The 17,707-nt window shown below is 39.4% G+C and overlaps 2 protein-coding genes across 2 annotated transcripts; one reads left to right on the top strand and one right to left on the bottom strand.

The window, feature by feature from the left end:
• Nucleotides 1–1,738: 1,738 nt before the first annotated feature.
• Nucleotides 1,739–2,810, top strand: ch25hl2 (cholesterol 25-hydroxylase like 2). Its single transcript, XM_041811664.1, has one exon. The coding sequence runs from the start codon at nucleotides 1,828–1,830 to the stop codon at nucleotides 2,722–2,724; it is 897 nt and encodes a 298-aa protein (XP_041667598.1). The 5' UTR covers nucleotides 1,739–1,827; the 3' UTR covers nucleotides 2,725–2,810.
• A 6,170-nt stretch (nucleotides 2,811–8,980) lies between these two features.
• f2rl1.2 (coagulation factor II (thrombin) receptor-like 1, tandem duplicate 2) lies at nucleotides 8,981–16,856 on the bottom strand. Its single transcript, XM_041811604.1, has 2 exons — nucleotides 16,700–16,856; nucleotides 8,981–14,204 (listed from the first exon to the last, which is right to left on the bottom strand). Exons 1-2 carry the CDS (start codon nucleotides 16,764–16,766, stop codon nucleotides 13,114–13,116), a joined length of 1,158 nt encoding a protein of 385 aa, XP_041667538.1. The 5' UTR covers nucleotides 16,767–16,856; the 3' UTR covers nucleotides 8,981–13,113.
• Between the last annotated feature and the right edge of the window lie 851 nt (nucleotides 16,857–17,707).

The raw sequence follows: 17,707 nt of genomic DNA on the forward strand, positions 1-17,707 counted from the left end.
TGCTTTATATACTAGTAGGATTTTAAAATCCATCCTTTAAATCACAGGAAGCCAATGCAGAGATTTGAGGACTGATGTAATGCGCTCTACTTTGTCGGTGCTGGCGAGGAGTCGGACTCTGGCTGCAGCATGTCGGATGAGCTGCAGCTGTCGGATGGATTTTCATAGTCAGACCTGTGAAAAACTGATCCAACCTGCTAGAAATAAAACACTATAAAATCTTCTCTGTCCTTTTTTTTTTTGCAAGAAATACTTTCATTCTTGCAATGTTTTAATGTGGATTTTTGAGTCCATGATTACACCAAGATTTCTGACTTTCTGCCTAGTGTAGTGTTATGGAACACTGACTTTTAAGCCTCTCATCTTCAGGGTAAAAGACAGGAACTTCAGTTTTTTTTTCTTTAAGTGAAGAAAATGATTTCATTTCCACTTACTGTGGTGCTTTTGGTGACTTTGAACATGCCAGTTGAACAGGTGTACCTAATAAAGTGATCGGTCAATGTGCATTACTAATTACCATTGATTTCTTTTACTTCTTCCTCATATGTAGATCATTATAGATGAGCTTATTTTAAAAAATTTTTCATTCTATTTTGTCTCATAAACACCTTATTGCTTCTTTTTAGTGTTTGACAGTAAATGAAGATGTCTGAATTCATTAACTAAACAAAACTGCCTTTTTTAAACTATGGTTGCTATCAAAGCTAGTCTGTATTGATACATTATGTAACACTGATAGGGTTCATTATTATATAATACATATGAGTCATTTCTGTTATTGTAGCACCAGACAGGGAGCATGAATCAGCACCTTTGTAATGTGTTTGTGGTTGGATATGAGAAATCATTTTTAGGTGGTAATAACAAAAAAGTTAGTCAACATCATGTTATGTCATTCTCTAATCCATTAGATATCACATGATATGTATTAAAAATTTCCGTCCTGTACAAAAAAACTGTGCCACTCCACTGAAACACAAGCTGTGAAATCTTTTTTTCCTGCAAAGCAGCAGAGCCACAGCTGACTGCGTAAGAGAGGAAGTGCTTTTGAATTCATGTCTCATTTGACAGCTTTATGATTAATGAGCCTCAAGTTGGTTGAATGTGTGATTTTGCACGATGACAGTGACATTGTGGGGACTTGACTTCCTCTTGGAGAAAAAAAATCAAAGCCTCCATCATGTGAATGAGTATATCTAAGTGAGGATTTGGCAAATGGTCGAGGTATAATGAAGGTTAAGGGAAATCAAAGCCAAGGATTTGAATGTAAGTGCATCTAAAGTGATTTTAACACAATCTATATGTTATGTGGTGTGATTTGTTTGTGGATGAATGCACTGACAGGGCGGTTTTTAAGACGCCTCAGTGTATGATAGCTGTCATAGAGTGGACTTGATGTTCTACTTCTTTCAACCGATGACTTAAAAGACACTTCCCCCCCTATTTCTGTGAGATAAAAGTCAAATTCAGCAGCAGTCGGAAGCTCTCTCTCCATGATCTGGGTCGGAGATGAGAGCTGTTGTGGCCCGACTCCTGAGCCCTGGCTGCGGTCCTTGTGCCCATGAAAAAGGGCCTTTACAGAGTGCCTTCTTTTAAAACACAGGGGGGTTTGGTGGGGGTTTTGGAAGGGGGGTGGAGGTGGGGCTTGAACATACATAAGAGCCTTAGACGGCCCGCCAGTCCAATTTGGCACAACATCACCGGACAATTTGCTGTTGCCTAACCTATGAGAGGCTGCTGATTGGATCTCCTCATTCATCGTCTCCTTGTTAGAGAATAATCCTCTTGGATCGGCCCTCTTTTTGGAAGAGAATCACGGCATCAGGGATGAGCACAAGCAGGTTACTCACAACTTTATTCTGGATGTCGGATGGGAATAACGTGACCGAGGACTGGACCCAGGGCTTGGTCCTGCAGCCAGCCTGGGACTACCTCCACAAGAACCACCATGACCTCTTAAGGAGTCCGCTCTTCCCTGTCGTCCTCTCCGTCTCAACCTACTTTGTCCTGGTTGGTCTTTACACCATCCTGGACTTGCTTGCACCCACTTGGCCTTGCATCAACCGTTACAGGCTTCACCCTGAGCGCCCTGTCACCTGGCCTAACATCTGGACGACCCTAGGTGTCACCATCTACAACCACGTCTTCTACATCTTCCCTTCTGCGGTTGCTCAGTGGATGTGGAGGCCACCCACACCGCTTCCTGCAGAGGCTCCCACTCTCTGGAGCTTCTTCCTTGGGATCATCGGCTGCATGGTGGTCTTCGACTTCCAGTATTACCTTTGGCACTTGCTGCACCATCGCATTCCATGGCTTTACCGCACCTTCCACGCTGTGCACCACCAGTACAACCAGCCCTTCAGCCTCGTCACCCAGTATCTCTCCGGCTGGGAGTTGTTCAGCGTTGGATTCTGGACTACGGTTGACCCCATCCTGCTCCAGTGCCACTGCCTCACCACGTGGAGCTTCATGGTCTTTAATATCTACGTCTCCACCGAGGACCACTGCGGCTACAACTTCCCCTGGGCTTTGCACAACCTGGTGCCCTTTGGCCTCTGGGGTGGCGCCCCAAAGCACGACACGCACCACCAGCGGCCCGGCACTAACTTTGCCCCTTTCTTCTCTCACTGGGACTGGCTGGGGGGCACCAATGTCGTGCCAGCAATCTCGAGCCACGCTGCTGCAGCGACGGGAGAGGAAGAGATGAAAGGGAGGAAAGACTAAAGAGCTCGAGTTAATCTCTCATTGACTCGTTTACTCAAACTGCCTCTTTTGTGCCCGCCCTCATTCCAGCACGCTTGTTTTTTCTCTCCTCTCTCCCACAGACCTGTTTTCTGCCTTTCCTGATTCTCTGCACTTTTGATATGATTATTCTGCTTGCCATATTTTGATTCACATCTAACAAAATATGGATATTCTTCTGCCTTGAAGAGCTGTTATTGTCACTTTAAAATGTCTTGATTCTTTGGTAAGTTGTGGAGGAAAAATGACCTTTTTTGTCCCTTTTAAGTTCATGTATTTGCCTATTGTCTCAGGTCACTTTCCATGTATTTCTAACATGTTTTGAGCTGCAAAATAAACAATAAAGTAAAGAAAATGGTCTCTTTCTGTACTAGATCTCAGTTTTATCTGATGGAAAATGGTGCGATCGATCTGCCAAAGTGATTACACACAGCACGTTCACTCTCCCTCTCTCCCTCTTCAGCGCTGACCCTCTCACACATACACATGAATAGAGGCCTTTTAGCTGCATCCCAGTATGATGCGTGGGGGCAATACTAATCTAGCTGCATCGTCTCTGTGAGGGGACAAACTAGACAAGTCCTAATTAAGGCCTACACAGACAATAGACAATAGTGAGAATAAAAATGTAGCATTTTTGGGAGTGATTATGCTGCAGTGGGGATTATTCTTATGTAATCTTACTGTAAAGAGCTCATAGAGACTGCATCAAAGATTAAGAGATTGTCCATTGATTTCCGTATTTTATAATCCACTAAAACATAAAGTTTAACTGCTTTTTTGTTTTGTAAATTCCCTCTTAAAACATGGAAATAATGCTTTTATCATAAAACCACTTCACCTCTTTAAATCGTCATAACTTGCAGTTCAGCAAACCCACCACCAGATGTCGCCTTTTCCCTTATAAGAGCAGTAAGGCCAAAAAAAAACACATGCATGGCAGAGAAAGCAGCCTCTAAAGCAGGTGTTTTGACAGCTATATCTCTTGTTAAACAAACACATACATTATTTGTGTTGTTTTGAAGGATATCAGTGTTACCACACAGTAAATGTGGTGTGTCACAGTGCGGTATAGTGACTTCTGCTATGTATGTTCTCCTTTCTCTTTGTTGTCACACACCCAGTGACAATAGTGGCTGTCAGAACTGGTTTGGCGTGTTTCTGCTTCACTCTGGAAGTTGGCAGTTACAGCAAATCCAGCTTATTTTAGAGACGTTAGACCCTGAAGCAGTTCTCTTTTTCTCCATATTTTCTGAAAACAAATGCAAATCACATACGATTGATTTTTTTTAAAATCCTATGATAAAATGCCATTGTAAAAATTGTAATATTGGAAACGAAATACCAGGTAGACTAAGAGAAGAAAAGAATATGATTTACATGAACAAATAATGAGCACACAATCTACTTTAACAGTGAAATGAAAGATAAATGCGGCAGTGCGGCTCAGTTGGTACACTCTGAACCTGAATTAGCTGACATTACCAGAAATTTTGTGTGATTGCTTTAAACCAGGGTTTATCAAGTACATTTGCACAAGGGCCAGATTTAGCCTTGACAGAGACTCTTGGGCACAGAACACAACACAGAGGACATTTTTAGTCATTGCCAGTGAGATCTATCCCTAGTATCTATAGTGCAGCAGGCCAAAAGGAGACAGACCTGCCCACAGAATTGGCCTTCCCCACTTGTGATTTAGCACCAATTTTAACTGATTTTGACACCTTTTAAGCCCTTTTCACAACTTCATTTGCCCATTTCTGCCCCCTTTGCCTATTTTTTTTATAATTTTCGCCCATTTTTCGCCCATTTTTCCATTCTTTAACCCCTTTGTTAAACTTTCCTGCTAATTATTGTTCTTGTTTGCCATTCTATACCCCCTTTTCATTTCTATTTTTGCCACTTCTAACCCATTTTTGATACTTTTTTGCCCCTTTAACCCATTTTTTTCCATTCTTTGACCCCTTTAAAACCACTTTTCCTGCATGTTTTACACACTTTGTGCCACTCTTGTATCCATTTTTCATCCATTTTGCTGCTTCTTGCCCCTTTTAATTACTTTTTTGCACCATTTATGCCACTTTTAACCCATTTTTGATAGTTTTTGCCCTCTTACCAATTTTTGTCACATTTTAACCACTTTCCCTGCAAACCTTTGTCCCTTTTTGCCACTCCATGACCCATTTTGATACTTATCACCCATTTTTGCCACTCTCTAACCCCTTTTTACTACATTATCTGGTCAATCTTAGCCCATTTTTAAAAAATATTTTCTAATAATGGCTGCAAGTGAATTTCTGTAAAAGCTAATAAAATGTTTAGTCATTCTTAAATTATTTCAACATCATTTTCTGGGAGGATTTAACAGCTGCAGACATTTGAAGTCAAAAGATACTCTTAAAGCCACAACATCCATTTTTCCTCCTCTGAATTTAATGATCTTCGGGGGCCGAACACAGAGGTTTGGGGGGCCTGATATGGCCCTCGGGCTGCCAGTTGATAATCACTGCCTTAAATCATGCTAGTTTTTATAAATGGTAGAACTAATGATAACAAGTAGGGCTAGCAATAAATCTTGATAGGATGAAGAAGACCAAACAAGCTGTCATTGGTTGTTTTAACTCAGGGTCATTAGTTATCATAAATATACAATGCTGTGCAAAACTTAAAGGCATCTTTTGGCCAAAAACTGAGAATGAAGTAAGCAGAGGTAAGTAAATGTAGCAAGTAAGCCGCCTGGGGCACCAAGGAGGATGACACAACCCCAACTGTGCTCTGGATGTCTTTGTATATTACCCGGGAGATGTGAAAATCATCAATTATCAAATAGAAAATAAAGTCTTCATCTTTAGGGTGGCGTACGAGGTGGATGCGGCTTGTAGGCATGACCCAGGGCAGTGTTTCCTGACCATTTTTCCTTCCTTTTCCTTGACTTGCGACAAAAGCTTGAAAAATGGGATGCCATGCCACAGCAGTGTGTGACCAGGCTGTTGTAGCTGAGTATGGTTTTTCCACACACTACTGAGGCTCCTGTTTGTTAAATTGCCCCAATGTCTTATTTCCTCAGACTTCAATCATCCAATCCACCAAATACAAACAAAAACAACACTGAACTAGAATGGCCGTCTGAGCAGCGCCATCGAGGAACTTACGCTCCCATTGATTACTATGGTGTTCAAAATTTTGAAGTCCGAGAAAAAACGAAGGGGTGCGCAGATCATCACCAAAATCTTATTGATTCTTCCCTGTCACTATCCCAATATTCCCTGAAAGTTTGGTGAAGATCCAACTTTCTGTTCTTGAATTATCTTGTACACAAACAAACAAACAAACAAACAAACAAACAAACAAATGAACAAAGATACAGAACCCTTTACATAACCTCCTGCCAATTTCATCGGCGGGGGTAATAACAGTCAATGATGGAATAAGCTGTTTTGCATTGGCAGAGAAGATTTGGCACATTTTTCATGGGTGCAACCAGCACTCAGCTCTGCTGCTCATCCCACAAATGCATACTCTTTACAAATGTGGCACCATTTAAAAGGGAAACAAGCTTTCCAACATTATAAGATTTATTGCCAAGAAGCATTGTTACAACAAAGAAATAATCACTTAACAGACTTCAGAGGAACAGCTAAAACACACGTGTCTCTTTTCCTGATGTAAAGCAGATGAGAAGAGTTTCAACCACACATATCACCTAATAATTAATGCAGCAGATCAGATAATAAAAAAGGAACAGCTGACTCTGTGTGCCAGTCACAAAGTCCACCAACAGCACATGGTTCATTCTACTCCTAACCTGTTGTGTAACATTTGTTTAGTCCTGAAAGAAACAAAGTTTAAACACTTGTCGGTATTTTCTGGCAGCATAGCAAATATTTAGAGACTGGACTAACATGCTTAAACACTGGGGTGTACAGCTATATGTCAGCACTTACTAAACAATAATACATCTTGAAAAGAGACGGCTCTGCAGACTGGTCATACAATCACTGCCTTACATGGTTTCATGGCAGAGCTGTAGGAGCAGATGAACTGCAATGACTTTTCTGTGATAAGGAAATGTTGCAAACATGTTACAAATGTTGGTGTATAAATCCGCCCATAAGGGGGGATTAAGGGAAGAGCTTTCTGGGGCCTATGGACATCAAAATCACAATCCTTGGTAAAGTTAAGCTGTGATAACCATATTTTATATTGAACCTGAATAATAACCACTCTTATCAGAGCAACAACAAAAAATTGATTTATATTTTAGAACAGTATAGTCTTTTTCAAAATGAATGGAATAACAGCAGCAAAAATTGGCTCTGAGAAATGCATACAAGATAAAAAAAGTGGTTAAAATGGGTTAAAAGTCACAAAAAGTGGCAAAAATATGCTTAAAAGAGACAAAAATAGAACAGCAGAAAAAATGGCTCAAGCAAAGAGGCAAAAATGAGTTGCACATGGTGAAAAGCAGTTTAAAGCAAAAATTGGTTAAAAGAGTAGAAAGTGGAAAAACAGCAGCTAAAAAGGGCTAAGAAAAGCAAAATGGATAGAAAAAAATAGTCTAGAATGGTTAAAAAGTGCCAAAAATGGGTTAGAAGTGGCAAATTATGCAAAAGGCTACAACAGTTGGTTATATTTTGAAACTAGAAAAGCATTAAGAGTGCAGACCATCGCCATCAGCCCTACCTCCCAATAATGAAGAATCCTTCAAAAACATTCCTGGATCCAGACGGTGATCCGGATCACTCCCAAAATCTCATTCACTGATTACTCCCTCCCCGGTGGGGTGGTGCATTGGCTTCGCTATGTGTGAAAGTCATGGCGGAGGGTGAATATTCCTCTTTCCCTCCCAGCATTGTGAGTATTCTCACTACAGTTCGCTGTCATTCTCTCTGTTACGCTCCGACTTGTCTCCTCGATCGGGCGTGCATCTTTCAAACTCTAGAAATTCCAAACTTTGGATACGCTACTCATGTCCGCCACCTCCTGGTGTAAAGTGGTAACAGCGCAGCCCTATCTCCCAATAGTATCCTTAAAAAAATTCCTGGATCCAGATGGTGATCTGGATCAGTCCCAAAATCTAATCAGTTCTTCCTTATGCCATTTCTGACATTGCCTGAAAATTTCATTAAAATCCGTCCATGACTTTTTAAGTTATGTTGCTAACAAACAAATGACTGATCTAATAAAACATAATCCATTTTTATGCCACGTAATGCCAATTATACCACAATTTCCCCAATAACACCATTCTTTGTTTACAAAAAGAAAAAAAAATTGGCACAGCAATGAAAAAAATCCCACGTGATCTGTGAATATCTGTCTGAATATCTGTGAATATCTGTAACACCACATCTGTCACTCACTGAGTGAATCTATGTGTAAATTTAACACTGCTGGGGAGTGGCTCATGTCTTCAACATTTAACACAAAGGCTGGTATTTCACTCTGAGTGCTGACAAAAGGTAAGACGACACTCCACAACAATCATTTACCCTTTAACGGACAAGCACACTGCCTCAACCAGTCGTTACACAGGAAGCTCTCGCCATTCAGTGTGTTTACCTGTGTGTGTGTGTGTGTGTGTGTGTGTGTGTGTGTGGGTGGGGGGGGGTCTTTGGGTGGGGTTATTGAGGGTGGGGTTATCAGGTCACTTCTTATCTAGAAATAAAGGACACGACATCCCCCTCTTCCTTCACAATGCCCCTTTTGTTGGTGGTAAATTGTCTTTTTTGTGTTCTGCAGGTTTGAGCTGAAAATAAAAAACACTACAATTTGTTTGAGCTTTAAACAGCTGACTCACGCTTGTCTCTGGTGTGTCACATGCTGGTGAAACAAACCCTGAAACTTAAATAAGAGTGGGAAGAAATCCTGTTTAGGTCATCCTCGTCCTGACATGTCTCATCACGCCTTAAACATTCTTCAGCCGTCTCCACTTTGACCTGATTTCTCTGCTCGTCTCCCTTCAGATAAGACAATGAAAACACCGTAGTGAACACTGAACTACGTTTGCTCAAAAACAGGTCTGTCTACTTTACAACACCAGCACAACAAATTCCATGAATTCCAAACAATTCCACCAGTCAGGAGAACGATCCGAGTCAATGAGTGTTGTCTACACGATGAAAACCAAGACAGTGACTCACAACGTGAAGGAAGTTAATGAGTTACGCAATACTAAAGGAGTATCACAGAAACTGCATGCTTTTAAAATCATTTATTAAAAAATGTGTAACAATATCTTCACAAACTGAATACATACGGTTTAAAATGACAGGTTAAAACTTGTTTGCTGTTAAAATGCAGAATGAATATTAAAAACAGCCTTTCTGAACAGATTTGATTAAAACAACATCAATAAAGTCAGAACGTCATGTGATCTCGTTTCATCTCTCCATCATTTGGTTCTTTTATTACAGATGCAATTTGCTTTAAATAGTCCTCAGTGCAGGAAGGCAGTCGGTTAAAAATATTAAGACAAAACAAATTTACGGTAAAACTTTAAATAAAAGTCCATCCCAATTTAAAGCCCAGTCCCTTTTACTAGCCTGGAGTTATCTGGGTGTTTTGACAAATAAAGGCTGAGCTCATTTTGAGGCCTCCAGACATTCATGGTGACTTTCCGTGAGTGGTAATGTCTCGACTTGAATCTGCTCGACTCTACATAGAAAAACTTTGCTTCCATTAAAGTTAATATTTTGATAGTCCCTCTCAAATGCAACAATAATGGAGGGCACTGAGGCTGGGTTTATGCTTCTGCATTACTTTGCAATACTCTGCAAAAAACTCTACCTAAAAGTGAGATTTATACGCCAGTTCCTGTTGCCACATTATCGGCTTATGTGTGTCCAGGAAACTAGGGATGCACAATATAATAGCCATGATATTATCATTTGCAACTGATGTTTCAAGTGTAGCATCAAAATATGCAAAAATAAGTTTGCAGACTTTTAGGCTGGACTTACAGATCAATGCTAGGTCAAGTCTTTTTCTTTGTTAATCCTCATTCCTTAAATTTTAGTGTGTTTTAAGGACTGGAATTTTAGGCCAGAACTAGGAGCATTTATATATTGTAGCTTAAAAATATATTTGCAAAAATCAGTATATCAGATATAACAAAAATCCACTATCATGCATCCATTGATCTCAACAGGGGATCCTGATAGCTTCCTATCTGGCACCCAAAAGATGACAAATTCAGAAAAAGTGCAGAGGATAAAGATGTAGTTGTATTTAGAGTAACCTTTGTCTTTTGAATTTCACAGCTAATAAATCAACCCCAGAATAACATCACTTTTACTGATAGATTTGGCTAGAATGACTCTACATTTGGTCCCTTTTATAAAACTCCACTTGTCAGCCATTATAAAGAAATATGATGCATGATAAACAACTACTCAGCAATCCAGACCTGATTAAATCTGCAGCTTTCCACTTAATATGCATTTTGTTCCTGCCAGATAACCCTGCATGCTTTTAACCAATCACATCACAGCATTTTGGTATCAGATCCATAGATAGACAAGCGTAAACATCAAGACAAGAGCCAAGTAGTTGATAACTCCTGCTGTAGACGCCACCTGAACACCAACAGTACCACAAATGCTACCCAGCAGATCAATCTGAGGGTTTAAGGTCTGCGTCCTTTCAGCACAGTTACATTTTCAAGGAGGTACATGAAGGCTATGTGCGTTTCTATGTGCGTATAGAATAAATTAAAACAGGCTTGAGGTGATGGTGTAGCTGGTACCTGGCAAGAAGATTTTTTTCCACTGAGAGCTGCAGGTAAGAAGACAAAATATGATTGGAAAGTATGAGAGAATTCGGGAAGTTGCACAGCAGTGTGGATTTAACAAAGGATAGGGGTTTGATTCCCGTCTCAGACATCCCAGTCATGAAGCTCCCAGTGACGATGAAAATATCTGGATGTCACATTTTAGTATCAGCTCTGCTCACTTGGAAACGATGGTGTCGAGTCAAGTCGGTACCACATGGTGGAAAAGAACCATAAGTGATGAAATAGTTCAGCAGATACATATTTAACTTTTATACAGAGTTAAATTTCTCTCTGGTCTAGCACCACTGATTTTGAAGTCTTTCCCATCTTTGGTGTGCATAGGTTTTCTTTGGAAAGAAAAAAAAAAAATCACTGAAGGCCCATCTTACATTGTCAGCTGTCCCAAATTCAGGCAGGGCCATATCATAAAACTAAATGAAATAAAAGGCCAGGTTTTTAGAGGTTTTACGGTGAGTAGAAAAGGAGACTGAAGTTAAATATTTCTCTGGCTGTCTTTCCGTTTATACATGTTAATATAAAAATTCTAAATATGCATTTATGTTTCACATATAACACTTAAACACAGTTAATGATAAAGTTATACACATCTGAAAATGTACTCCGCTCTCATCCCAGCACATCAATCTTCACATTTAAAGGGGAGTACTGGTATCATTAAACCCAGGACCTATTCTATCTAAAAGTACCAGGGGACTAAATGCCTTATAGATACTTGATTTGACAGAGAAAGTCCCTTTTAGATAAGGTAGCAGGAACTTCGTCCAACCAGAAACAGCTGTTTCATTGCTCCCTTCTCAAAGGCGTCATACTCCATTGACGAAAATAGTCATTTTACTATTCATGTAAAGGAAATTCCTCTTTCTCTAAAGGTTGTTCCTTGTCATGTGAGCCAGATGACGCACAAAAGTCGAAAGGTGGCAGCATCATAAAATCTGAAATGAAGACATTAAAACTGGAAAAAATATATTTGATTCCCCATACATGTCAGTTTCTTAAGACAAAATTAGATATATGATTGGCTGAAATTACTGCCATAAAAATCTTAAATGTGCATCATTAAATCCATTGTTATAAAAAAGGTAGAAATACACCAAGACAACCAGTAAATATCTTGGTCAGTGCATTCAAAGGCATTCTAAATTGGCTTGACCTCTATGATAGGCTGATGCATTTGCATTTAGAAATATAAATCATACAGTAGATTGTGCTGAAAGCTATGTTTTCCTTATACTGAATTATGAATAATTAAAATTTGTTGTAAAAATAAAAAAGATATAGCACCAAAGTTGCCCATCCATGCTCTAGATGGACCTGCATGCTGCAGTTAACATCTACAATGTGTTTGACCTCTAAACTATGCAAAAAAGTGATTTTTTCCACAAGTTAATGGATCTCCCTGATGTGGAGGTGACTGATATCATATATTACTTCATCCTGTTGACCTCTTTCTAAACACCAATTCAGGTTAAGGGAAAAAAGAGTCTAGCTGTACATTTTTGACAGCTTTTCTCCCTCTTTTAGTCATACATGCTCTTACTTGAAACTCTGTTATTAGTATTGCACAGCTAAACCTTGTGGGGGAAGTGAGTAATGATGGGCCATTCATAAGGGGGCTTGTTCTGCCAAATAAATCACAGGAGCTGGCTCCCGTTTGAGAGCCATTTTCCCATTTTTGTTATTAATTTCACATTTAAAAAAGAAAAATTGATACCAAATGAAAAATAAATGACTGGCTCGAATGACTGAGTTGAGCCAAATTATCTGGAGGTCTAAAAAGAGATGGATTGACCATCTTAATGAGAAAGACTGGATGGCCGCACAAGCAAGATCAGGTATAAAATGTCCTGAAACTAACCAGGAAACTGACTCGGCCCTTCAAGACTTCATATGGAAGCTTTTCTGCATTTTCTTTATGACCTTTCTAACTTTTTGCTGTGACTACTTTCAGGACTCAACAGTGGCTCTGATTTTTTGCAATTTGAGCAGCTGCCAGAGCCACAAACAATTTAAAAACTTTGGCATTTTGATAGAGCTTCTCTATGCAGAAATCACTTCCTGCTGTGATGTGACATCACCTATTGCTCTCTCCTTATTTCTGCATTTAAATGTTTATTCAGCTTTAACGTCATGTGGGGAAAACTACCATTTTGGCCAATGGAGTTTGATGGCTTTGAAAATGGATCTTCATGCTGTTTCTGGCTTTTAAAAAGGACATTTGTTTCTTAAATGAAGCTGCCTTTCTCCTAAGGATCTTCTTATCAATCTAGCAGTCAGAGCTTGTTAATGGGAAGCACAAGCACTTTTAGTGGATGCACTTTGACTGGACAAGAATATGCTTCCCACTGATAAAACATTAACTCCAACATTTGTATAAAACAGGACCCGGGCTTAAAAATACCAAAATAGTCCTTTAACGTTCACTGAGGTTCCCCTGCTGTGCCTGGTAGGTGTCATGTCCATGATAACAGACCTTTCTACTGTGCTGCAGGGCCACAGGGTCCGTGCACTGCCGTTTTCAGTAAACAACTGAACAAGCACAGACAGGCATGATAGAGTCTCTACTCTCCTTTATTGGCCTAGCAGCTGCTGCTCTGCGTGGTCCCGCTTTCTGACACGTATGACTTGCTCTTCCTGGAATATTTCATAGAGCTGAAGGAGACCCTCATCCTCTCCACAGTCCTGCTGCTCCTGCACAGCAGCGTGTTTTTCACGTGATCCCTGAAGTCCTCCGACACAAAGTAGTAAATGAACGGGTCCAGGCAGCTGTTAAGACTAGCCAGGCATAACGTGGAGATGTAGAAGCCGTAGCCGTTGTTTTTGAAGCCGTCTTTGAGGAGGGAGTAATGCACGATCAGCATGGTGTTACTGGGGATGAAGCACACCAGGAAGGTCACCAGGACAGTCACGATCAACACCACAGCTCTTTGGCGGTTCTTTCCTGCTGCGCTGTCGTCCATGCTGCTCCCCAGCGCTTTGAGCAACAAAATATATGCCACCACGATAATCACACATGGGACGAGGAACACGACCATCCCCATGAAGATGAAGTAGTAATAGGGCAGCTGCACGGAGGGGAACGGGTTCAAAGGGTCATCAATGATGTTGACATCATGGCAGGTGGTGATGTTGGGGTCTTTGAGCCTGGCTGTGTGGTCGTACAGGTACAGCGGCGTTGTTGTGAGCCAAATAAAAGCCCAAATGGCAACGCAGACACCTATCGCCACTTTGTTGTTCTTCCTCTGTTGGGACAGCGGATGAGCCACCACCCAGTATCTCTGCACGCTAAGGCAGGTAATAAAAAGAACTGAGCAGTACATGTTCCCGTAGAAGAAGCTCACCAAGACTTTGCACAGCGGCTCGCCATACGTCCAGTTGTTCCCGTTGAAGTGGTAGGCGATTTTAAGCGGTGTCCAAATGACAAAACAGAGGTCGGCTAGTGCTAAGTTAGCCATGTAGATTGTCGATGGGTGCTTCTTCTTTGTCCTGAAGAGGAACACCCAGATGGCCATGCCGTTGGCGGGGAGTCCCACAGCGAAGACGATGATGTACATGATGGGGATGAAGACGGTGGTGAGGTTGCTCTTCAGGACTTCAGCGGTCGTTTTGTCCACGACCACCAGTCCTGAGTCTTTGGGGTCTTTAACCCCGATGAACCCTCGTCCTTTAGCTACAAAACATAATGACATCAAATTAACAATGCGGTAGCAACCCTAAGCAAAGTGTTTCATTAATGAAACATTAAATTCTTATCAATACTCAAATAATCAAGACAAACCTAATATAGATGTTAAAAATCTTTCAAATAAAGTAAAACCGTGACAGAGTTTGGAGTATACAATGTATACTTTTTAGTGTCATGGTCTTTGGTTTCTTTGGTCCAGGGTGTTGTTTTTTTTTTTTTTTTTGTCTTGGCAGGTTGCATAGAAATATCAAAGTGCCTGTGGCTCTATTAAAGGCTAATTCTCAGGATTTTCTGACACTTAAAGCCAACATAATCTGAAAACAGACAATAAATACTAGGACTAGATGACATGAACCAAAAATCAGATATTCTTACTTTTTAGCTGAAAAATGATACATAAGATTTACCCCTATATTTCTTTTTTCTTTAAAGTGATGGTAAAATAAAGGTCAGGAATAAGAAAAACACTTTTTTAATTGTATTGTAATAAATTATACTATCTGATGTTCATTTGAATGTTCAATTTTTTCACTTAGGAGGGCCACTCGACAAGCCCACTCGGGTTTCTTTGGCTTCTCCTGCACATTTACTCATTATCTGGCTTCAAAATTTATCTTATTTCTTGTTTTATTTTGTATGTTTTTTTCTTTTCTTTGTTCAATATGTGCAATAAAAGAATAAAGAATAAATTAAAAAAAACAATTGACATTAAATTATAATTAATCATCATAATAATGATAACAGTTAAAAATTAAGTTAAATTTAAAAAATCAAATAACTTAAATACAGTAGGAAAAAATATAATAAAAAATAGAATTAATAATCAATTGTAGACAACATTTCAAAAATTACCTTGGGGTCAATTAGCATATTACTAGGGATGCACTTATGTATCAATTTGACACCAACAGGCATACTGAAGTGGCTGAGCCCTTAAACATCCAAGTGAACAAGCTCTGCCTCTGAGCCTCTCCAAATATGGATTTTTAATGACAGTCCTTAGTTTGTGGATAAGTAGCATAGGTGCTAACATCCTGGCTAACATTCACCCCTTTTTGATACTGATATGCATGTTAAAAAGTGAATGTTGGGTTGAAATGTTCCCTGGAAAATTACCTCAATTTCCTCTCCTTTCTGACTTTTTTGCAGGTCGGGCATGGGTATTACATGCTGGATGGTTTAGTGTAATTTAGGGATGCATTACTGAGAAGATATCAGCATCAGCAGACATTAACTTTGAAAGCTAAATATTGCATTTCTGACTTTTCTAAAACTCTAAGTTTTGGGTTGTCATGAATTTACCACTTTTTAAACAAAAAAACTGCATGTCATACCTAAATTTCAGCTTTTTATACTTGGTTTGGTTTCTGAATTTTAAATCCCCAAAATCAGTTTTATCTTGAGAATAATTAATTCTCTGCTGGGTTTTCTTTTCAACAATTATAATAACTAGTAGGATTATGTATGACCCCTGGAGATGGCCCAAGTTTTTCCTAATTTATCAACAATGGTGAATTTCCTGTTAAAGACAGGCAGCGGTCCCACTGTTTTATTTATTTATTTGTAGATTTCCTCAAGCAGCATCTACACCAAATTTCATAAATCTAGGTAAAACTGCCTTTAGAAGGTGGTGCTATTTAGGCAATTCCTGGGGGCCATTTTTAAAGCCTCTGTCAACATTGCATTTTTTTTCCATAGTTTTAGGTCTCTGCCAATCTTCGAGCAAACCAGAGCATGTCTAGTGTGTTCAATTTCTGACACTTGTAGCATATTTTTGCTGAAAATGCATACCTGTTCCACATATTGGTTATCAGTGCCATGAACTAATAATTATCATTATTGGTATCAGCCCTGAAAAATCAGTAGTGGTTGACCAATAATCAATACATTTTAAAATACTGATATATTGCCCAGCCTTAGTCTATGCTGGTTATCTAAGATGGAAAATATGCATGCTGCAACCCTATAGGAATAACTATACACCCAAAAAACTGTTGAAAATTAGGGTTATATGAGCAAAAAAAAAAAAAAAAAAAAATCTACAAATCTAAATCAAGTGATGCTGTCACGGTAAATCAAAATAAAAAAAGCAAACTGCTCCTGTTAGTTCCTCTATTGTGTGTTTGTCAATTTCGTTTTTGTTAGAAATGTGTGATTATCCACTCTGTTATCAAGATACAAAAAGACATGATAAGATTAAACAGGGGCAGATTATATTACTTTTAGAGCACATTTATTATAACAGCTATTTAACAATACATTTCACAAATGCCCTCGTCTGACCAAGGTTAAACAAAGAAACAAGGTTTTATTAATTTCTGGAATATTTAGCAGCCTTTTAAATATATATTTAGAGTTTAGATCGCATATATTGATAATCTCCCTGCATTCAGCCATGAGACTTTAAACGAGCCTCACTTGTCTGGTATGTTAACGACCTCATTCTGACAAACATTAAACTCAGGAAGTTACGACCTTACCTGGAACATCTACGGCAGAAACGCAGCAAACTATTAACAAAAGCGACAATAAACGCGTAAAATCCATGTCGGTGAACTTTCGACGCTCTCTTCTTCTCTTTTCTTTTACAGTCTCCCTCCAACAACTTCTTAAATGTCGATTGAAGGGAACACAGCCGTGAAGGACACACCCCGAGACTACCTGCTTCCACGCTGCTTACGTCACCGTTCCCCCTCCCTCCACGTCCACTCATTTGTCCCCATCACGTTTCCACCCAGTTTCTATGATTGCACAAGTAAAAATAGACTTTAATTAAAGAGTTTAATCTTTTAAAATAGTCTGCCTATCAGACTTTTTTATTTTAATAGAACTAAAGAAATGTAAACACCAAATTAAAACTACAAAAAAGACAAGACCCTCATGAAATACTTCCCTCATGTGAAAGTGTGCCAGTAATAGATACTGTAGGTGTTATCTGTGGTGTAAAACAGGAAACGTATCTGTGATTTAGTGGAAATAATCATGCCTTCAGTTGACGCTGTGTGGGTTGGAAATAAAGTCCTACCATGAGTTTTGGTCCTTGCTCTTTCATGATTAAACAAATCATTGTGTTCAAATCAAGTCCAACTTTATGTACACAGAGGATTTCATACTCCCAGAATCAATAATACAAAAATGGCAGAATACATGTGAATAAGGATTATCTTATTTCAATACATTTTATACATTTTCTCCTAAATGCAGGATTCCTAGTCTGACTTAAGAAGCTTTTCTGTATGTGTTGACTTTAGCGCCCCCTATGGACACAGCAATAGCTTTGATCTTTTTGATATAGGTCTGTATTCAGTACTGTGCAGGACTTTAAGGCATGTTTTGACCAAGAACTGAGGCTGAAGTAAGGCTTGCAATGGAAAGTAAGCCCACCTGAGGGCACCATTGAACAAGGACTGACAAAACCCAGGCTATGCTCTGGATGTCTTTGCTATTACCAGGGGCATGGGAAAATTATATATTATATAATTCTAATT

Source organism: Cheilinus undulatus, linkage group 17 (genome assembly GCF_018320785.1).
Source record: "Cheilinus undulatus linkage group 17, ASM1832078v1, whole genome shotgun sequence".
Classification (NCBI taxonomy): Eukaryota; Metazoa; Chordata; class Actinopteri; order Labriformes; family Labridae; genus Cheilinus; species Cheilinus undulatus.